The following is a 22446-nucleotide window of genomic DNA, read 5'->3' as shown; positions in this document are numbered from 1 at the left end:
ATGTTGGGTGGTATGTTGAGTGTATATAAAGGGAGAACTCTAATAGTGTAATTCCATAGAAAGGCAAAGTCAAAGTAAATCAAATAAACACCAAGAAACTGGTACTTGAGTGGTGGGTGATATGAAAGAGAAAGGGGTAAACGAATGAATTGGAGAAGGGGGGAGAATGCAGCAAGAATGCAATGTGTATCCTACAAAGTTAAGAAAAGGGATGAGTTGGGTGGAATGGGTGAGAATGTGACATTGATCAAGATGTTAAGTGGTAACTCCTTTGCATAACCATTTAAAGATAATTTAAAAATAAAATTTCCTATGACCTTCAGCAAACAATTCTCTCATTCCACTCCAGACCACTGGTAACCTAATTTACAGATTTATTTGAAATTAAATAATTTAATATTCAAAGAAAACAGAAAGAAAAGACAAAAGTAAGGAAGTAACCTTAAGTAGATTCCTCATCCCTTTATTCCTCACTTTTCTCATTTGTAAAACAGAAAACCTATCTCACAGCTTTGTTATAAAGACTACTTTAGCTAATATGTGTTAAGCATATATGCAGAACAATGCCTGACACTGAAAACTGTAAGTTACTGTATTTATATTACTGCTAAAGTCCCTCCCTACCTCAAAGTCATTAGATGCCTTCTGACTTGCCTTTTACATTTAAATCATTTAATTCACTTGAATTTTTTTTTGGGGGGGGGGTTGGTAGTGGGTCTTGAACTCTGGGCTTGGGCACTGTCCCTGTGCTCTTCAGCTCAAGGCGAGCGCTCTCCACTTGAGCCACAGCACCACTTCTGGTTTTCTAGTGGTTTATTGGAAATAAGAGTCTCCCGGATCATGACCTTCAGATCTCAGCCTCCTGAGTAGCTAGGATTACAGGTGTGAGCCATTGGTGCTTGGCTGAATTTTTTTTTTTTTTTTTTTTTTTTTTTTTTTTTTTTTTTTGTCATGTGGGGCATGAACTCTGGACCTGGGCACTTCCCTGAACTCTTCAAGGCTAGCACTCTACCACTTAAAGCCACAGTACCACTTCCAGTCTTCCAGTTAATTGGACATAAGAGTCTCACAGACTTTCCTGCCTGGACTGGCAGTGAACCACAATCCTCAGAATTCAGCCTCCTGAGTAGCTAGGATTACAGACGTGAGCCACTAGTGCCCAGCTTGAAATTTATTTTTGTATATTACTTAAATATGAGGTCTTACCTCATATTTTCCTTATACATCACCAAAGTTCTTGCATAATTCATTAGTATTAGAATTTGCCTCTAAGCTGTGATTTTTTGGTGATACGGAAAACATTATCTAAACCTCCCTGTATAAGCATTTAGAAAAAGACAAACCTGGCAGTATCTTTAAGGATCTAGCCAATGTAATAGCACCTCTCTGCCGAAAAAAATGTACTTTTTTTTTTTTATCACATTTCATATATGTCCCCCAACTAGGTTAATAGGAAGACATGCCCTGGGGGTTCCTGGGTGGTTCTTTGGTGGTGAGGTGGTTCTTGTTTTTGAGAGTGAATTTCACTATGTAAACCAGGTTGGCCTTGGATATGCAATTCTCTTGTCTTAGCCTCCTCAGTGCTAGGATTACAGATGTGTGTCATAACACTCAGATTTCCATGGGAATTCAATATAGTGAAAGAATATGGACTATGATATCAGAAGATTTTAAGTTGAGGCTTATCAAAACTTTTTAATTTTTTGCTTTTTGGCTCATGTGTGTGTGCTCTTGAACGAGGGTCTTATACAATCTACCACTTAAACCATACATCCTGTCTACTATTTTGCTGATTAATTGGAAATGGAGTCTCATAGACCTTTTTTTCTGCTCAGGCTGGGTTTGTACTTCAGTCTTCCAGATCCTGGCTTCCAGTATAGCTAGGATTACAGGCATGAGCAACTGGCACCCATCTTTTTAAACTACTCTTATCTACAATTTAATAGATAAGTATACTTACCTACCTCTAAGAGTTGTTAGAATCAAATTACAAGAAAAGTATTCTACTAAGTGTACATGACTTTGAAGATATTAGTAATTGACATTCCCTAAAAACTTACTGAGTTTACAAATAGAAAAAGCATCCTAAAACTCTAATGGAATAAAGTCTTCTACAACTATGGTAGTGTAAATTACTACAAGTATTGGGAAAAACAGTACAGACACTGCTCCAAAAATTAAGCACTATCATGTTATCCAACAATCCCACAAGAGACCACATATCCAAAGAAGTTAGTATGTTAAAGTGATATCTGCAATGCCATGTTTATTGCAACACTATTCACAATAGCTAAGCTATATGAACAGCCTAACTTTCCCTCCTCTGATGAATGGTAAAGAAATATATACAATAGAATATTGTTTTCTGCTATATAAAGAATTAAATTGTGCCACTTGTGACACTATGATGCAACTGGAGACCATTGTGTTAAATGAAATAAGCTAGGCACAGGAAGACAAGTACTGCATGATCTCACGCACATGAGAAATCTAAAAAAAAATTGATTTAATAGACATTGAGAGTAGAAATGATGATTACCCAAGCTAGAAAGATTCAAGGGAAGAAGGAAAGAGGAAGACCTGGCCAACATAGGCAGGAAAGTTTTAGTATGCCATTGTATAGTAGAATGGCTACAGATAATAACTATGTATTAAATATGTCAAAAAGGTAGAAGAAAAGATTTGGATGCTTTTCATAAAGAAATGATAAATGTTTGAAGAGACAGATACGTTTAGATTTAACATGATAGATTTAAATATGACATGATATATGTATGTATTGAGACATCACATAATGCTCCATTAATATGTACAGTGGTGTTTTTTTTGTTTTTGTTTTTGTTTTTGTTGGTCATGGGGCTTGAACTCAAGGCCTGGGTACTGTCCCTGAGCTTGTACACTCGAGACTAGTGTTCTGCCATTTTAGCTACAGAGCACTTCTGGTTTTCTGGTACTTAACTGGAGATAAGAAGCTCACAGAGCTGGGCGCCAGTGGCTCACGCCTGTAATCCTAGCTACTCAGGAGGCTGAGATCTGAGGATCATGGTTCAAAGCCAGCCCTGGCAGAAAAATCCGTGAGACTCTGATCTCCAATAAACCACTAGAAAACCGGAAGTGGCGCTGTGGCTCAAGCGGTAGAATGTTCACCTTGAGTTGAAGAGTGCAGGGACAGCCCTGAAGCCCCACGACCGACAAAAAAAAAAAAAAAAAAAAAAAGACTCTCATGGGGACTTTTCTGCCCTGGCTGGCTTCAAACCAAGACCTTTGGATCTCAACCTCCTGAGTAGCTAGGATTACAGGCATGAGTCACCAGTGATGAGCTGTATACAACTTTTATATAATCAGTAAAATTTTATTTATAAATAAATTGTTGAGATACATAGAATGTATTATTCACTCAGTCTATGTAGAACCATGATAATTTTTCAACTAGTCCTATGTACTTTGAAGGTAACCGTAATTGTGGTTGAAGTACTTTTAAGGTAAAACTTCAAATTCAGATCTCTGTAGGATTGGCAAATTCAGACATTTTGAGTGAAACTTTTATCCAGGAAGGAAAAAAAAAAAAGCTGAACAGTCTTGTTTTCTTTCTACCCTCTAGAAAACATATTTCTTCCTATGGGGGGAAAAATCCCTCTGAGATGGAAAAAGTCATGCTGATTTAATTTTCTTACAAGGGACACAGAGGAAGACAAAGCCTTCTCTGTGGGAACAAAAGTCCTTTATTTCAGCCTAAGTCTACTAATGTAAGTTCTAGAAGCTCTATCTTGGAGGGAAAGGATATTAAATCAGGCTATAAAGTTATATGGTATAACCATTGTGTCAGTATTATCTCTAAAATTGCAAGTCCTCATGCCAATGAAATATTTTTTTTTTCCTTATTCCAGTTGCTCTTCTGAACTTAAGGCTAAGAATTATCACGAGAACCACTTGTTCTATAGTAAGTTAGTAACACTATCCATATTCCCTTGATTAACTTCTCCAAATAAAAGTTCTATTGATTTTTATTTTTAAAAATATTAGATTTAAACAAGAAATTTAAAAGGGAAGATAGGTCTCAGAGGTTTTTATCCAACTTCCTCTAATGTTAAACTATTTCTATAACCATGGAATATTTATCAAAACAGAAATTCACATAAAATACTAATTAACCTTATAGACATCATTCAAATTTTCCTAGTTTTTCTACAAATGTCTCTTTCTGTTCTAGGTTCCAATCCAGGATATCGCCTTGCATTTACTCATGATGTCTCTTTAACCTCTTCCAATTTCAGAGCTTCTGGGTCTCTTGTGATCAATTATGATCTTGAAGCTTTAAAATAGCTCCAATTAGATATTCTGCAAAATGTCCCTCACATGGGGCTTATCTGATGTCTTGTCACAATCAGACTGAGATTGTGAATTTTGAGGACGTCTACCTTTCTCATCTAATATTAGGGAGTATATATGCACATTACTTTTCAACTGATATTATTTTATATAATTTAATGTTATAATTCAAGTAATTTTCAGTTCTAGGAGCCTTTCTGTATGATAGTTAAACTGAAAGGAAGGTTAGTTTATTTAAAAAAAAATAAGCAGAGGAGTTAGGCATGGAGCTACATCCCTGTAATCCCAGTGCTAGAGAAGTAGAGACATGAACGTCATGAGTTGACTAGCTTGGGCTAGATAGTGAGAGTTTGTATCATATAATCAAGAATTAGGGATATAGCTCAGTGGAAGAATTCTTGCCTAGCATGACCAAGGCTTTCAATTTCACCTCCAACACTCAGAACAAAGCAAAACACACACACACACACACACACACACACAAAGCAGAAAGGATCTACTGAAGGAAAGAGAGTCAGACAGATGTTAATTTGGTAATTATTTGGTTTTCAGCAAAGTAAGCTTCAATTTCTTCATCTCTAAAATGGGAAGGATACCACTTTAATTGTTTGTTATTTTAGCCTAACAATTAAGTGTATATAAAGCATTTAGCCTGTAAGAAATTAAACATTTGACAAATGATGTTCATTCTGGAATTGAGGGTGGCACGAGTTGAGCATCTCTAATCTGAAAAGTCAAAACTATATATATATATATATATACACATATATATATGTATATATATATATATATATATATATATTTGGTGGTAGTGCTTACGCAGTGGTTAACTGGAGATAAGAATCAAACAAAATTGGGTGTTGGAGCCTCATGCTTCTAATTCTGGCTACTCAGGAGGCTGAGGTATAGGGATTGTAGTTCAAAGACAGCCTAAAAGTTATCTCCAACTAACCATCAAAAAGCTGGAAGTGGAGCTGTGGCTCAAGTTGCAGAGCACTCTCCTTCAGCAAAAAAGCTCAAGGGACTGCATCTAGGTCCTGAGTTGAAGCCCCAGAACTGGCACCAAAAATAAAAAATAAAACAAAAAAAAACCAGAAAACATAAAGACAACCTAATGTGTGCTAATCAAAATCTGAATTAAAAAAAAAAAAAAGAATCTTACAGACTTTCCTCCCCAACTAGCTTCAAACTGTGATGCTCAGATCTCAGTCTGCTGAGTAGCCAGGATTACAGGTGTGGGCCACATTTCTAACACAAACATGACATTAAAAAGGTTTGTATCTTAGAGTATTTCAGATTTTGGATTTTTGGATCAGGGATGCTCAAGTAATAAAGTCTGTGTAAAGAATCCAGAATGTAAAAATCTCTGTAATATTTGTGGTCCCAAACTTTTTGAATAAAAGCTACACAGCTTGTAATAATAAGTGTTATTGTCTTTTGCCAAGTTGTGTGGTATTTTTGTCTCAGAAGGAAATAAGACCACAGACAAAAAATTGATATTTTTGTACTATGTTTTTATAATACTTTAAAACTTTTTATGTGTAGTGAAATGCTCTATTAGAAAGATGTTTTACTGGAGATTAAATTTTGTGGTTTCTTTCTTCTTTAGCAAGAAAAGCTTAGAATTTCTTTACCATGTGGACAAAGTAGAAAATAACTTTGAAGCTGATCTTCCTGATTGTGTGAATGTCATTTAAGTCAGGTTTCCCTCAGTTATATAAGTACAGGTAAACCAGTCTCATTGCCCTGAAAAGAGTTAAACAAGAACCTTGTGTTTTCAAGGGTTAAAGGAAAGTACTTCATCCTTGGGGAAGGAGGTTTGTTTAGTGCAGATTCTAAAACATGTCCTAAATCAGTTCTCTTGGGGCTGGCTTACAGATGGGGAGATAGAGGCATGTATACACTGAAAGAACTGACTATTAAGATCTGTAATGTAGGATCCCTGATCCTTAGAAAGAATGTGGCTTAAAAGAGTAGATTCATTCTTTCTCTATGACTGCATAGATCTGGACCAGTAATAGCATCATCTGTGATGCTCAGGAATCAAACTTCTGCCCAGCAATTACACTTAACAGTAAGAAACAACAATATTAGTGAACCCATCAGAATCTCATACTTGGCACCACAGGAGGGTTGACTCCAAGAATTCTTAGGCAATCAGCAATTAACTGCTGGAGAATAGAACCACCAAAGAGAGGCCCTAGGCTTTATGCTACTGAAGCATACGAGCATGAGAGCAACTAACAGGCAAAAAAAGAAATTGGAAATATAACTATACCTGAATGTTCTTTATAGACAAATGTGTCAATTATATAAGCTTCAATTTCCTGATACCTATTATGTTTGCTACTCTGAAAGCCTTCCATATAAAAATCATCAGTCTTTAAATATTTTTGAAAGACCAAGGCCCTTGGGTTTATTTTCACCAACCTAGAAAGTATACTATTATGGAGATTCTGACACTTAGCAAAAAGGTTTGTAAGAGATTAAAATCCCATAGGATACACTGGGTGGTAGCAATTCAATTTCCTTGGCCTACAACAGAGGAAGAATGGTAAGCAAAGGGAGAGGGTGTGGACCTGAGAAGGAAACTAGAACTAAGCATTTCCATAACCTCAATTTAGAAATAAAAACTACTTTTAGATTATGTGTAGAAGTAAAATTCCTAGAAAATTATGCACCGAAATTCTGCTATCATGACACTTGATCATTCACACCATTCTTTTTTTTTTGGGGGGGGGGGTCCGGTCGTGGGCCTGAACTCTGGGACTGGGCACTGTCCCTCAGCTCTTCAGCTCAAGGCTAGCGCTCTACCACTTGAGCCACAGCGCCACTGCTGGCTTTTTTCTTTTTTCTTATGTGATGCTGAAGAATCAAACCCAGGGCCTCATGCATGCAAGGCAAGCACTCTACCACTGAGCCACCTTCCCAGCCCCCAGACACCACACACCATTCTTTATTCTTTGAACAGTCCCTCCCTTCTCACAGTATTACCTGAATTTTGGTCCTCACTAATCGTTATTCTACTATTAATAACTCTCAGTTATATTTAAACAGGTTCTACTATTGCTACAAGACAGTGCTAATCTTTCTCTTCCTTAAAAACAGTTCAGCAAATAAAGCCCAAATCATTTTTTTTTTCTGTGCCCTGACCCCAGCAAGATTTGGCCCTGCTCCTCATCAACTTGATCTTCAGGGTAAGCACATCTCTGAGACGTTAACCTTATCTTTCTTGCTAAAGCCTTTTTCTTGCTTTCCCATTTCTGCACTTCTAAACCTTTTCTTCTCTTCAAAATGGATCAAATGTCTGGATGAAATCACGTTTTTTTCAACTGTAAATAATCTGTCTAACTTCCTAATCTTATTAACAATTTATATTCTGTGATATACATCAATTTTTACTTCATATCCTATATTTCTTTAGTTTCTTTATATTTCTTAGTTTTCTTCCTGGATCAGATGCTTCTCTGGTATAAAACTCATTGTCCTCAAGATTTTCTCTCTCACAATGTTGATTAGAGTATGTGCACATTAAGTGCAATATTTGGAATAAAAAATTAAATATTCAACCTGGATACAAAATACCATATTTATATGAACTTGATTATACCATTAGCATATGCACAACTACAGATGTGAAAAGCCTCTCAAAAGCAAAATAAATTATCTTTTATACTATCAGTAATAACAAATTAAAATACCCTTTAAAACTTCTAAACTAGAGGCTGGAGGCATCACTTAAGTGGTAGAACGTTTGCTTGTCCAGTGAACACAAGGCCCTAAGTTCAAACTCCACTACCATCCTCCAAAACACAAACACAAAAGTTTGTTGGGTGCCAGTGGTTTATGTCTGCAATCATAGCTACTCAGAAGGCTGAGATCTGATGATTACAATTCAAAACCAGCCAGGGGAAGAGGGTCCTAAGACTCTTACCTCCAACTAACTACAAAACTAAACTAACTAAAAGACAAAACTGGAAGTAGAGGCTTGGCTCCAGTGGTAGAGTGCTGTCTTCAAGCAAAAAGAGAAACGAAAGGAAACAAAACGAAAAGACAGGAAAAGAAAAAACAAAAGCTCAAAGACAGCACACAGGCCCTGAGTTCAAGCCTACTCATTAAAAAAAAAAAAACAAAAACTTGCCAGGCACCGGCAAGTAGTTTATCTCCAATAAACTACTAGAAAACTGGAAGTAGCACTGTGGCTCAGGTGGTAGAGTGCTCACCTTGAACTGAAGAGCACAGGGGCAGAGACCAAGCCCAGAGTTCAAGAAGTTGGAGTTTTATTTTGTTCATTTGATTCATTCCCTTAAAGGAGACACTATACATTGTATGCTTTAGGCATTCTCACCTAAATCAAGCTCTAACACGTACTACTTAGCTACATTTCTGGAAAGGAGTTATTGATGAGATAAGAAAGGCTTTGTGCCATATGACAGAATTATTTCAGCATAGTTTCTATAAGGTAGTGATTTCCTTTGTAAATATAAAATAATCTAATATTGATAAGCTGCTATTTGAATTATGTCTAAGACCACTAATGAAATATTGAACACTTCATATAACAATATAACATCTTCCCTTTTAAAATAGTGATTACAAATATTTGTTTTCTAGCATCCATGTTTCAATTGCCCAATAAATTGTTTTAGAGTGAAAAAAAAAAAAAAAGTTGGAGTCTGGCAGAGTGCCTCAAGTGGTAGAGTATCTGTTTGACAAGTACAAGGCCCAAAGCCAACCCCCAATACAACTCCCCAGAATTTTTTTGTATGTACCAGTCCTGGACTTGAACTCAAAGCCTGGGCCCTATCACTGAGCTTTTTTGATCAAACTAGCACTCTACTACTTGAGCCACAGCTCCACTTTGAACTTTTTAATAAGGTTAATTAGACATAAGAGTCTCAAGGGACTTTTCTGCCCAATAATTGCTGGCTTCAAACTGCAATCTTCAGATCTTAGTCTCCTGAGTAGCTAAGATTATAGGAGAGAGCCACTGGCTCTCAGCCTACATATATATATATATACACACACACACATATACATATACATATACATATATACATGTATATATATACACATATACATATACATATACATATATACATGTATATATACATATATATTTAAATTTTTTAAATTTAAAATATATATTTAAAAATTTTTAAAGTTGCTTAATGAGAATAAACAAGAGACTCTAGGTTTGGAGACGGTACAATGTTTTGTCAACAGCAATATCAACTCACTGTGATATCTTGTCACAAATGTCACCAACAGCTAGGGAAAAAAGGGAGTTATTTTCTCCATTCATTGCTTACAGTTGCTATCTAGTTAATAATTAGAAGATCAAGAAGGAAATTATGCCCTATATTAAATGGAAGCCTTAAGATAGAAATGAACTGAAACACACATAGAACTTTCCAGATGGCATTACATACACATTATTTAAACGTAAAATGCAATGTAGTCTACTTTTTTTCTGGAGAAACCCTTCTCTGGTCATTTAGTAACACTGAGCTTTATTTTAACTTCTTTTTTTTCATAAGTTTAATATAACACTCAGTGTAATATAAGACATCACCCATTTAACACTGTACAAATGTTTGTTGAACTAAATGAACTATCATAGGATAAAAGCAAAAATGAGCTACTTATTTTTGACTACCTCCAAAAATTCCAAGGAAAAATATTTTGAAGGGTATATAATAATGATAATTTTTTTTAAATTTTAAGTGCCTATAATTCCAGCTACTCAGGAGGTGAGATCTGAGGATCGGTTCAAAGCCAGCCCAAGCAGACAAGTCCGAGAGACTCTTCGCTCCGACTAATTTAGCAAAAAGCCAAAACTGGAGGTGTGGCTCAAGTGGTAGAGCCCTAATAACCAGTGCACATGTGCACGTACACAAACAGAAATAACTTAAACGTAAGGTTGGAATAATTGCAGAAGTAATAATTGGTGTACAGAATAAAGTAATTTTAAAATAAAATTAAAGCTTTGAAGCTTTGTTCTATTTTTCTATAAAATAGCAAAAGAATGTAACACCTTAGAAGATATCTCGCATTTGGCAGACAAGCATATCCAAGTGTCAGACATCTTTACACAAATGTCTCACAGAAACTTCAAAATCATATTTGAAACTTATATCCTTCCAACTTACTTATTTTAAACCTGTACTCTTCTTTTATTGTTATCTTGTTTTTAATTAAGATTTTTATTGGGATACATTATAATGTAAACTAACATTTTGACATTCCCATATAAGCATTAACCTCAAGGCCTCTCCTCATTTCTTAAAATAGCCAAACTCTGGTGGCTCACACCTGTAATCCTAGCTACTCAGGAGGGTGAGATCTGAGGCTCCCAGTTTGAAACCAGTCTGGTCAAGAAAATCTTTGAGACTCTTATCTCCAGTAAACTAGTCAGAAAAAGCCTGTAGTGGCACTGTGGCTCGAGTGGTATAGCATTATCCTTGGGCAAAGTTTAGAGACAGGACCCAGGCCCAAAGTTCAAGCCTCAGGACTGGCAAATTTAAAAAAAAAAAAAAAAAGCTACAAATGGAGCTATGGTCCATGAGACTTATCTCTAATAAACTACTCAGAAAAATCTGGAACTGGTGTGTGATGGAGATGGTGCTGTGGCTCAAGTGGTAGAGCCCTAGCCTTAAGCAAAAGAAACTCAGGGACAGTGCTTAGGCCCAGGATTCAAGCCCCAGGATTCCCTACCTCCCACCTCATATACACAAACCAATTTCAACAAGTTTCATTGTTGTATTTCCATATAAGCATGCAAGGTGTTTAGACCACATTCACTCTCATTCATCCTGTCCTCTCCACTCACCTTCCTCATTCCCACTAATTACGACTCCAACCTGCCAACATAGCCTGTTTTATTTTCTTGCCATTCATTTATTAGTGCATATTAATGTACTGAGGGGTTTAACTATGGTATTTGGTACATATGTATATTCTATTTGTTTTTTGTTTTGTTTTGTTTTGTTTTTGTCGGCCGTGGGGCTTGAACTCTGGGCCTGGGCACTGTCCCTCAGCTCTTCAGCTCAAGGCAAGCGCTCTACCACTTGAGCTACAGCGCCACTTCCGGTTTTCTGGTGGTTTATTGGAGATAGGAGTCTCAAGGTCTCTCCTGCCCGGGCTGGCTTTGAACCGCGATCCTCAGATCTCAGCTTCCTGAGTAGCTAGGATTACAGGCATGAGCCACCAGCATCCAGCTGTATATTCTATTTGAATATATATTCTATTTGAATTGGAATAACTCCTTCACATATCTACCCACTATTTTTTTAACATCTTTCAGTGTGTTTTTTTTTATGTTGTCTTCATACATAACTGCAATGTATTCTGGTATTATCCTCCCTCATTCTTTTTCCTTCTAGGTGTGTGTGTGTGTGTGTGTGTGTGTGTGTGTGTGTGTGTGTGTGTGTGTGTGTGTGTGTGTGTGTGTGTGTGTGTGTGTGTGTGTGTGTGTGTGTGTGTGTGTGTGTGTGTGTGTGTGTGTGTGTGTGTGTGTTACCAGTTCTGGGCTTGAACTCGGGGGCCTGGACACTATCTTTGAACTACTTTTGCTCAAGACTAGCATTCTACCACTGGAGGCACAGTGCTATTTCTGGCTTTTTCTGTGATTAATTGGAGATAAGAGTTTCACAGACTTTCCTGCCCGGGCTGACTTTGAACTGTGATCCTCAGATTTCAGCCTCCTAAGTAGCTAGGATTACAGGCATGAGCCACTGGTGCCTGGCTTTCCTGTGTTCTATATCTATATCTAGTTAGTGTAATATCTTTTCATTCACATGCCTATGCCAGAAAAAAAAATAGTCCTCTCCTTTACTCCATACATGTATGCAAACTACAGATTTTATTTTTTAAACAGTTTCTTAAATCACCCCTCTTCTTTCAATGACAATAGATGAAGACTTCTTTTGAGATTGCTCCACTATCCTTCTTACTGGTCTCCTTGCCTGACCTCACTCTCTCTATTCATGAGACTTTGACAGAGTAATTTTTTTCTAAAAACCAAATCTGTTACCACCTCCTAGTCAACATTCTTCAATAGAGAAATGTACTTATATGGTATACCGACCCCTTTATGGTCTGTTCATTCTTTTTTATTCTGCTCACCCACCATATATTTAATGAATATCTGTTGTTTCAAGTAGATACAACAGGAAACAAATAGACAATTATTTCATCTCTTGTCACTTACCGCTTTATTTCAACACTTCCTCCCACCACTAGCAAGCTTTATCTTTAAAAACTAGTAAACTATTTGAAACAGAGTATCCTTTTCTTTCATAATAATTTCTACTCATTTTTTTTTAAAAATCTCAATTTAAACTCAAACTCCTCTTAAGACCTCCTTGCATCCTTCACAAATACTTTGTTTATATAGATATCCTTCCCCTAGCCTATTTCTTGAGAACAAGGAGAATGTCTTTTGACAAAGTAGTCAAGTGCAAACTCTTCATTAAATGAAACAAGTAAACAAAATGACAGCTTTCTTTATTATTGTTCTTCTCAACATAGACAATGTACAATTATAGACAAAGTAAAAAGTATGAGTATTCACAAGCAAATATTGCACAAGGTGATTTTTCAGAGCCTTATATGTGAGCCTTGGAGTATTTTGTCATCTCTCTAAAATTTATGTTGGCATTGGTTTACTTCATGAATAAAATTTTACCTTCTGTCCTGGGGCATTTTCCCATAATTGAAAATGCAAAGTAGTAAATACTTCAAAATACACCCTATAACAGCAAACACATATTTTTATAGAAAAAGATACTCAATCTTTATAGAACTTGTTATCATAAAATAGAATAAAATGATGTGTCTTGTATATTACCATGAATATTTTCAAACATCTAAACCCCATATAAAGTATTTATATATAAAATCAAATCTGACAATATTTTAAGAACTATATGAAGACATTCAGGGCTTTCACTAGCATACTGCTTTTTGGGACAAGATACAATCCATTCATACTTATTGAGCATATGTGTAATTGTGAGTCAGGAAAACATTAGAAATGTGTTCCAAAAGCAAACATGAAAAGTTCAGATGTTGTAAACCAACTCTTTCCAATTAAACAGGTTGGAACACCAATAGAGATGTGAGGGGGTGGCCATCTGTCAGCATATAAAGGTCTTTGTGTTTGCATACAAAGACATTGCTCAACCCACATCTGGCTCACCCACTGAAATATATGAGCATAAAGAATAAAGGGATGAATTTTTAAAAAGCTAGTTGTTTGTTTCATATGTGTGAGAGAATAAGGATAGAATTAGTCTACTTTCCTACTTTCACTTATTTTTAAAAAGAAAATAGGAAAGTCAAGACAAGAAAACTTTAGTAGGACTAGGAGATAGAATTTCTATCTCATTGCATAATTTTAGGATCTGTACTAGACTTCTTTGGGTTTTTGTTTTTGTTTTTTTCTCCTGGCTAGTTCTTCTCATCAATTTCCTTGAATCGTAACTTACAAGGCACACATCATTTCCTTCCCCTTGGGGAAGCCTTCCCTTATTATTTCAGTTTATCTCTGTTCTTTTCCTACTTTAAACTACTCTAGTTATGCATTATCTATATACTTAGAAACTATTTTTATTGTGTTTTTCTAGTTTGCATATATAATCTTATATAAATTACGTTTTGTGATAAGAGCAAAAGCAAAATTGTTTTTACTCAAGCAGAAAGCAATATAAACCTATCACAAATGGATATCTATTTATCAAAGGGCTAATAGCCTCATATTCTAAAACATCTACTAAACTAAAACTGGGACCAGCCCCTACCAAACAGAGTTATTTACACAGTATGAACTACATCACTGCCAGGGTAAAGGTTTGATTACCAAAAGCTAACTAAATGAAATTCCTAGAGAGAGGTGGTCTGAACAGCAGGATAATCAAGAATCAGATACTAAAATAACAGGTAGTTAGTCAACATCAGAGTTTCAATATTTGAAATTTTGAGAATGGCTGTATCAGTATAATAGATAGGAGTATACATTCTAGATCTAAACTGAAAATGTTTCAGTCTCAACTCTTTTACTTACTGGTTACTGCCTAGTAAATTAGACAAATTATCTACCTTGCATTATTTATCTGTAAAATAAGAATACAATAATAGTGCCTATCCCATATGGCTGCTATGAGGATTAAGTGAATAACTACAAAGGGCTTAGGATATTGCCTAGCATGTATTCTATTAATTTTAAATGTTTATTACAAAAATTAATATAGACATATTCAAAGACAATTTTAGTTATTATTCTAAAATATATAGTGCTGAATTTTAAATTATATAGGTTTTTATGAAAATGGAAGAAAATAAGCAATTTTTATAATAAACAATTTATTCTGTAGCCTACCAATACAAAACAAATACCACAATTCCTATTCATACTCAAGTACGTGACTTGAGTATGAGACACTTCTTTGTAAACTACTACTTCTATTCTTCACTTTAAAAAGTTTTGACTTCCAGGAAGTTATTGAACTATCAACCTCTTGCAATGTAAAAGATTTATGCACTATTTAATTCTCACAAAACTACTTCATAATAGATATATGAATCTGCTTTTACAGATGAAAACACAGGTTCACAGAGTTCAAATAGCTTAATCAAGTCATTAAGCTAGTTGGTATGTTATTAGTATCTTATCTTTTAAAATGATAGGAGTATGAAAATTCTGAATATAACTTGTATGGCATGTATTTAGAAGGTAGAGTGGAGGGAGTAATGGTAAATAATACTATAGTCTCTATCTCAAAGGACAGTGATTATCAACTTCCTCACTGTAGATATTTTATAGTAGGGTGATAAAGAAACAAGACTTGTAACTAAAAGACTTAAATTCCTTCTCTGTCACGATCTATCTTTATGACCTAGTAACCTATATATAATAAGGCGTGGTGAGAATTAAGACAAATTACTATTTTTTTTGTTTTTTTGTTTTTTTGGGGGGTCCGGTCGTGGGGCCTGAACTCTGGGCCTGGGCGCTGTCCCTCAGCTCTTCAGCTCAAGGCTAGCACTCTTGAGCCATAGCACCACTTCTGGCTTTTTTTTTCTGCTTATGTGGTGCTGAGGAATCGAACCCAGGGCCTCATGCATGCAAGGCAAGCGCTCTACTATTGAGCCAACTTTTCAGCCCCAAATTACTATTTTAAAATAGGAAGCTTCACAAATGTTGATTTATTGTTGCATTTGAAATTAGACTTTCCAGTCAAGTTCATTTCTGTACTTTAAGAAGTATAAAATACAATATTATACAGTAATATGATATGATTTATAAAGCATCTAAAACAGATATTGAATATAAAACATTTTTTCTGCCAAGGAACTAAAAGTTCTTTTAAAAAGCTTCCTCATTTAAGTCAACAATATTCTCTTAAAATTAAAGCAAACAGGAATTGACTGAGTGATATACACTAGTCATTTTATTTGCACTGAGAAGAAACCAAGTCAGTGAAAATAAATGACTAGCCTAAGGCCCATAGCAACACATAAAGCAAGCAGTCTTGGATCCATATCCAGGTGACACCAGTTCTAAAGCTTATGTTCTTTCCATAACATTATCTCTTCAGCTTTGTGACATGGTCCCCCCAAAAAGCTAAGAGCCTCATATAAGGCCAAAGACTCATAACTCGGGTAGTAAAAAGAAAACTTTAGATTATATGACATAGTTACACTAGATTAAGTCACCTCCAAATAACACATTATTAAAAAGGTAATTTATTATGGTTTTGGCATAGAAAATATACTGGTAAACAGAGTAAATTCAGTCCATTTGCCACTAGTTTAAAAAGTTAATATAAAAAGACATTTCCATTGCAAATGCCTAAAAGTGAGCCTTTCCAGAAAGTAGATTCCTTCTTCAATCATTTTTTCCCATGAAATTTTGAAAACCATCACAAAGAAAAATCAGTGGCCTGCTCTTTAAGAACTAAGTAAATTATCAGAATTTTTAACCCCAATATTGAATATATAAAGTGAGGGAATAAAAATATACAAGACATTTTACAGATGTTTTGACTCTCCCTATAGTTAAGCCAGTCTGGGCTTTTCAGAGCAGTAGCCTATTTATTTATTTCTCTCTTTGCTAAAGGACAATGAACTTCACCTCCACCTTTTGCTGCTTACCTGTTGCAAAGGATGCTAAGGGCTCCATGGGGACTACAGTGACATGGCAGGCAGAGGCCAGAAGTGTGATTCAGGTAAAAGCCCTTCTCACAGGCTTCACAGTGAAGACCCTCATAACCTGATTTACACTCACACTGCCCTGTGGTCTGATTGCAGCGTTTCACATCCAGGCTTCCAACCCTTGAGCAGTTACACATATACTCTGAAAAAGAAGGGAAAGAGATATTCTTAACCAACATGAAATGACTTTTCAAGAAACTGAACACTGTTTATTTTCCTTAATAAATATTTGTGACAAACTTGTAGGGCTAGATGAAACTGGCTCCAGTTCCAAGTTATTTTCTCTACTGTTTATTTAAATTGGAAAATGTATATGATGCAATACACTTTTTTTTCTTTTTTTCTTTTTTCTGTCGATTGTGGGGCTTGAACTCTGGGCCTGGGCGCTGTCCCTCAGCTCTTCAGCTCAAGGTGAGCGCTCTACCACTTAAGTCATAGTGCCACTTCTGGCTTTTTCTGTTTATGTGGTGCTGAGAAATCGAACCCAGGGCCTCATGCATGTGAGGCAAGCACTCTACCACTGAGCCACCTTCCCAGCCCACAATATATTAAATTATATACAGTCTGGGGGGTTTTTTTGTTTGAATGTTTGTTTTTGTTGGTCATGGGGCTTGAACTCAGGGAGCTGTCCCTGAGTTTTTCTAATCAATACTAGCACTCTACCATTTTGAGTCACAGCTCTACTTCCAGTTAATACTTCTGGTGGCTAACTGGAGATAAAAGTCTCACAGACTTTGAGTAGCAAGAGTACATGTGTGAGCCACCAGTATGTACCTAGCTACAGTTTTTAATTATATAGCTACCCCACTCAGTTTCCTTTCCACTTTCATTGCCACCCTACTTTCCCTACAAATCCAGTATATATGTAAGTGTATGTAGCTATATTTATTAGTTTTTTTCTGAATTGGAAACCTCCACAGGCAGGCTTACCTACCTAGAACTGAGAAAACATGCTAAAAATAACATGTTAAATAATAAATAACCCATTGTATAATAGCAAAGGCCTAAGGCTCAGATGTCAACCTATACATGGTCATGCAGGATTGTTCCACAGCTAGAATCTTAAACTAAATGTCCCATCCAGGAAGGAATTAATAAAGAAATATTTCAAAATTTAAATGTTAGGAAATGGTAAACAAATCCAGAGAAGTTTATTCGTTCATCCTGATCAGACTAAAAACCAACCACAATTTGAGTATCTTGCTTATATCTGTAAAATATATAGAAAATAAATATTTTTTTCTTTAGATATATTTCAAACAGCTCTTTGGATGAAAATAACTTAGAAGTCTAATTTAGTTTTTGCTAGTATTTCTACTCAACAAAAGGAAAGGATTTTGAACACAGTTTAACAGAGCATATAGAAAGAGATGTAGTTAACACTGACTGCAGAAAAATAAAACCTTCTATATTCTATGAACAGGCTTCATTCCAAAACAGCAATGAATTTCGGTAGACGAGCCCAACCAAATGTATGGTACAAATTAACTGATGGTGACTAGATAAGGTACCAAATAAAATGGTATACTGATAAAATTTTACCTTGAAAAAAGTAACCTTTAATGTTATTTTTATTACTTCAAAAACATTACTGAATAACTGCAAGTCCATGATCTCAAGTCGAAAGTTTCATAAAGCAGTTTACTTCTCTATTCTAGAAAAAGGAATTAAGCTCCAAAATACCTTATGTAATCGCAAGCAGCATACCCACACAAGTTAAAACAAAGGAATCCACAAAGAAATTCCTTCTTGGCCAATTCTCCACTGCATTTTCTTCAGCTCCTCAGCTTTGGTGTCAGTTTATTTCCCTACTCTTCACATTTTTTTTCTTTTAATTCCTGTTTTGGGCTTGAACTCAGGGTCTGGGCACTGTCCCTAAGCTTTTATACTCTAGGCTAACACCTGAGCCACAGCTCCACTTCTGGTTTTTTGGGGTGATTAATTGGAGATAAGAGTCTCATGGACTTTTCTTCCCAGGCTGGTTTTGAAGCAAAGTCCTCAGATCTCAGTCTCCTGCATAGCTAGAATTATAGGCGTGAGTATACAGCTCTTCACACTTCTATAGAGAATCAGAGAGTGAGGGAAGGAGTGACATCACTGAAAAAGAAATGTACTCTACCTGACTTACAAAACTGTAACTAAATATAGAGCTAATATATTATATGTATTATATATATTATATAAAGCTAATATATATATATATATATATATATACATATATAGTGAGTGCGTATATTGATAGATGATTTGTGTATGTGGGTTTTGGTGGTTTGGGTTTTTTTCCTTTTTTGCATATTTCAAACATTGGTACTAAGTCACAATTTTCAGCTCCAACTTTAGGGAGTGAATCTGCTTCCCATCACAATCAAGTGCCTTATTTTGGGGCTGGCAATGTAGTAGTGGCAGAGTGTTTGCCTAGTAAGTGTAAGGTCCTGGAATCAATATGCAGTACTGCAAAAAAAAATAAAATAAAATAAAACAAAGACTTTTACTTTTACTAAACTGTGTAAACATGACACTTCTTTGACACTTACATGTTTTCATATGATATCTACCTTCTTGGCATGTGTGGTTAGTGGGTTCTGTATATATCAAAGCCATGTTGTGTGGTTTGTAAGCCTGCCAATGACAACTTCATGGCAAGAACTCGCTTCCACCAAGAATGACCAGAACGCTTATAATAACATTTATCTTGGGATATTTGGCAGAAATTCAACATACATCCAACTTTTTCTGCTGGATCTATTTCATCACAAATTAAACTAACTAAAATTATCCAACAGTGGACAGAACTCTTTCAACAAAAATGAGGACAAAAAAAAGTCTGTAATAAAGACTGACTTTAATTCTATGATTTTCTTTTTTTTTTTTTTTTTTTTTTTGGGTCCGGTCGTGGGGCCTGAACTCTGGGCCTGGGCGCTGTCCCTCAGCTCTTCAGCTCAAGGCTAGCACTACCACTTGAGCCACAGCGCCACTTCCAGCTTTTTTTCTTTTTGCTTATGTGGTGCTGAGGAATTGAACCCAGGGCCTCATGCATGCAAGGCAAGCGCTCTACCACTGAGCCACCTTCCCAGCCCTAATTCTATGATTTTCTTACTAATAAAATATTTCCATCTGAAAACTGAATCATTGTTTTCAATAAATAAGATATAGTTAGCAGTGTTTTATGGAATGTAATTAATGTAAGAACTCAGAGACAAAAATCATTCCCTATTTGTCAATACAAATCTAAGGGATAAACCTTCAGTTGTAACCAAGTTTACTGGTTACTTGTTATTTCTTTTTTTTTTTTTGTCGGTCGTGGGGCTTGAACTCTGGGCTTGGGTGCTTATCCCTGCGCTCTTCAGCTCAAGGCAAGCACTCTACCAATCGAGCCACAGCACCACTTCCAGTTTTCTAGTGGTTTATTGGAGATAAGGAATCTCACGGACTTTCCTGCCCTGGCTGGCTTTTGGTAGGATTACAGGCATGAGTCACTTGCACCCAGCTGGTTACTTGTTATTTCTATAAGGTAAACCATGCATCTTCAAAATTCCCCTGAACATACTATGATTAGTCCTATTTCTGAACTGGTTGTCATTCTGTGCAATGTTCTGGAATGTTATCTCTCTTTCCCATATTCAGACATATCTCTTATTCCAAGTATAGGCTGAAATGTACTCTATGAAATTCCCTTACTGTGTAACATAACCCTTACTACCTTTACTACCTTTAACTCTCATATGAAAATAATTAAAGCAAAACAACGTATAAAACTAGTCAACTAAGGTTAAAAATTCTTACTACCTTAATATTCTTGGGCAAATTACCTAACCTCCTTATGCTTTCTTTGTCTCTTCTGTAAACATAGCTTAATAGTAGTACCTATAATACAGCTCCAAAAGTGAGGTTTGGAAGTACTACACAAGGCAATACAACAACCAATAGAAGGTGGGAAGAAATGACAGATAAAATAACATAAACATAATTCAGTATTAGAATCATAACCCACAGATTTGCTGTATCCTATGGATGAGTTGCAAAAGCCTAGGAATGGGTTGCCATAGCTTTTTTGGACAATGTCTAGAAAACACAATTTGTGATAAACCAGAATATCTAGAAAAGAGAACAGTGATGAACACAGAGAAGATAAAAAAATGAATGTGTTGATTATATATCCACAATACAAGTCATTCTAATAGTAGCAGGATGAATGGCAAAGTATTTCAACAATAGTGACAACAAGCCTAGTGGTAGGAAGGCAACAGACATATCAAGACAAAGATGCTAATTCTTCTCCTCAAAATTATGAAAGTAAAGGAAATGAGAACAAAGCACATCAAGGGTCAAGAAACATGTACAATCTTTTGTTTGTAGCTCAGAACCCAAAGATCTATCCCAGTGATCAACCTCTAATGAAATAACTCAAGTTAAATGAAGTATGAGCAACTGTAATAAATGTGTAACATGGGGCTGGGAAGATGGCTCAGTGGTAGAGCGCTTGCCTTGCATGCCTGAGGCCCTGGGTTCAATTCCTCAGCACCACATAAGAAAAAAGAAAAAAGCCGGAAGTGAGCTGAAGAGCTGAGGGACAGCACCTAGGCCCAGAGTTCAGGCCCCACAACCAGACCCTAAATAAATAAATAAATAAATAAATAAATAAATAAATAAATAAATAAATAAATAAATAAATGTGTGACATTATGAGCACTCATTAAAGACGTTAAGACAGGTTGTTATCTTTTAAGTAGAGTATAATTTCAGACCCTTCACAGTTCTAGACATTGGTTTAGAACTGGACAAGTGTTAATGTAGAAATACTACAATTTTCTTACTAATTGACAATATGAAAAAAAGAAAAAGAAAGGAAATCTCAATTGATAGAAGCAATGGGGAAGATCTATAGCCAAAGACAACAGAAGAAGGGCAGACTTTTAATGAGGTAGATTCAAAGACACACAGAGCAACATAAAAGAGTCTGTGACATGATCAATGCTAAGTCAACAGGGAAGAGATTAATAGGAATGAAATAACATGAAGAAGATACAAAAGTTAACTGTAGATAATATGTATGAAATGTCAAAAAGCTTATTCGATTGTATAAGAGTAAATATGGAATAAACTTTTTCAATGAGTAGCAGATTATCTTCCAAAGCCCTATCATTTTTGGAAAAATTCATAGAAAGAAAAATTAGATGAGAATAATACAAATGGTCATAAAGAAAACATGTGTTGGGGCTGGGAAGGTAGCTCAGTGGTAGAGCGCTTGCCTTGCAAGCATGAGGCCCTGGGTTTGATTCCTCAGCACCACATAAGCAAAAAGAAAAAAAAGCCGGGAGTGGTGCTGTGGCTCAAGTGGTAGAGCCCTAGCCTTGAGCTGAAGAGCTAAGGGACAGTGCCCAGGCCCAGAGTTCAGGCACCATGGCTGGGAAAAAAAGAAAAAAGAAAACACGTCTTAGGCAATTTTTTTGTGTTCTTTTTCTCTGTGAAGAAAAACAAGAAACTAAAATCTGGTGCTAACTTGCTTTGAGCATTTAAAAATACAAATTTAAGGCCTAGAGAAATACAATACTTCCTCTGAGAACTTGAACTTATGGAATGGTTTTGATGCAAGTATTCAAAATAATCATCAAACCTAATTCTAAATCAAATTAAAGCACATGAACTTTTTTTAGTACTGAAAAAAACAGAAAAAAAATGTTTACTGTAGGGACAGGAGGGAAAAGACCTGGGAGAAGAAAGGAAGAGGTGACATTGACCAAGAAGCCTATGCATAACCTGACTTAGGGAATTGTAACCTCTTTGTACAACTACTTAATAATAATAGTAAAAGAGTAATTTTACTTAAAGTCCCTTAAGTTTCGTTTTGTACAAAAACACCTGTCCTGATAAAATTATACACCTGGACATATGAACAACATTTCC

At 35.8% G+C, this 22446-nt stretch overlaps 1 protein-coding gene across 1 annotated transcript in view; it reads right to left on the bottom strand.

Moving 5' to 3' along the window:
• The window catches only part of LOC138821399 (multiple epidermal growth factor-like domains protein 9), a 91833-nt gene that overhangs the window by 30647 nt on the left and 38740 nt on the right, over positions 1-22446 (bottom strand). Inside the window, exon 2 of the mRNA XM_070013598.1 lies at positions 16483-16684. Coding sequence (XP_069869699.1) covers positions 16483-16684 — 202 coding nt within the window. The remainder of the gene's footprint in view (positions 1-16482; positions 16685-22446) is intronic.

This window comes from Dipodomys merriami, unplaced genomic scaffold, assembly GCF_024711535.1.
Source record: "Dipodomys merriami isolate MVZ:Mamm:240054 unplaced genomic scaffold, mDipMer1.0.p SCAF_910, whole genome shotgun sequence".
In the NCBI taxonomy this organism is placed as follows: Eukaryota; Metazoa; Chordata; class Mammalia; order Rodentia; family Heteromyidae; genus Dipodomys; species Dipodomys merriami.
Note: the sequence above shows the minus strand (reverse complement) of the source record. Positions and strands in the feature narration are given on the sequence as shown.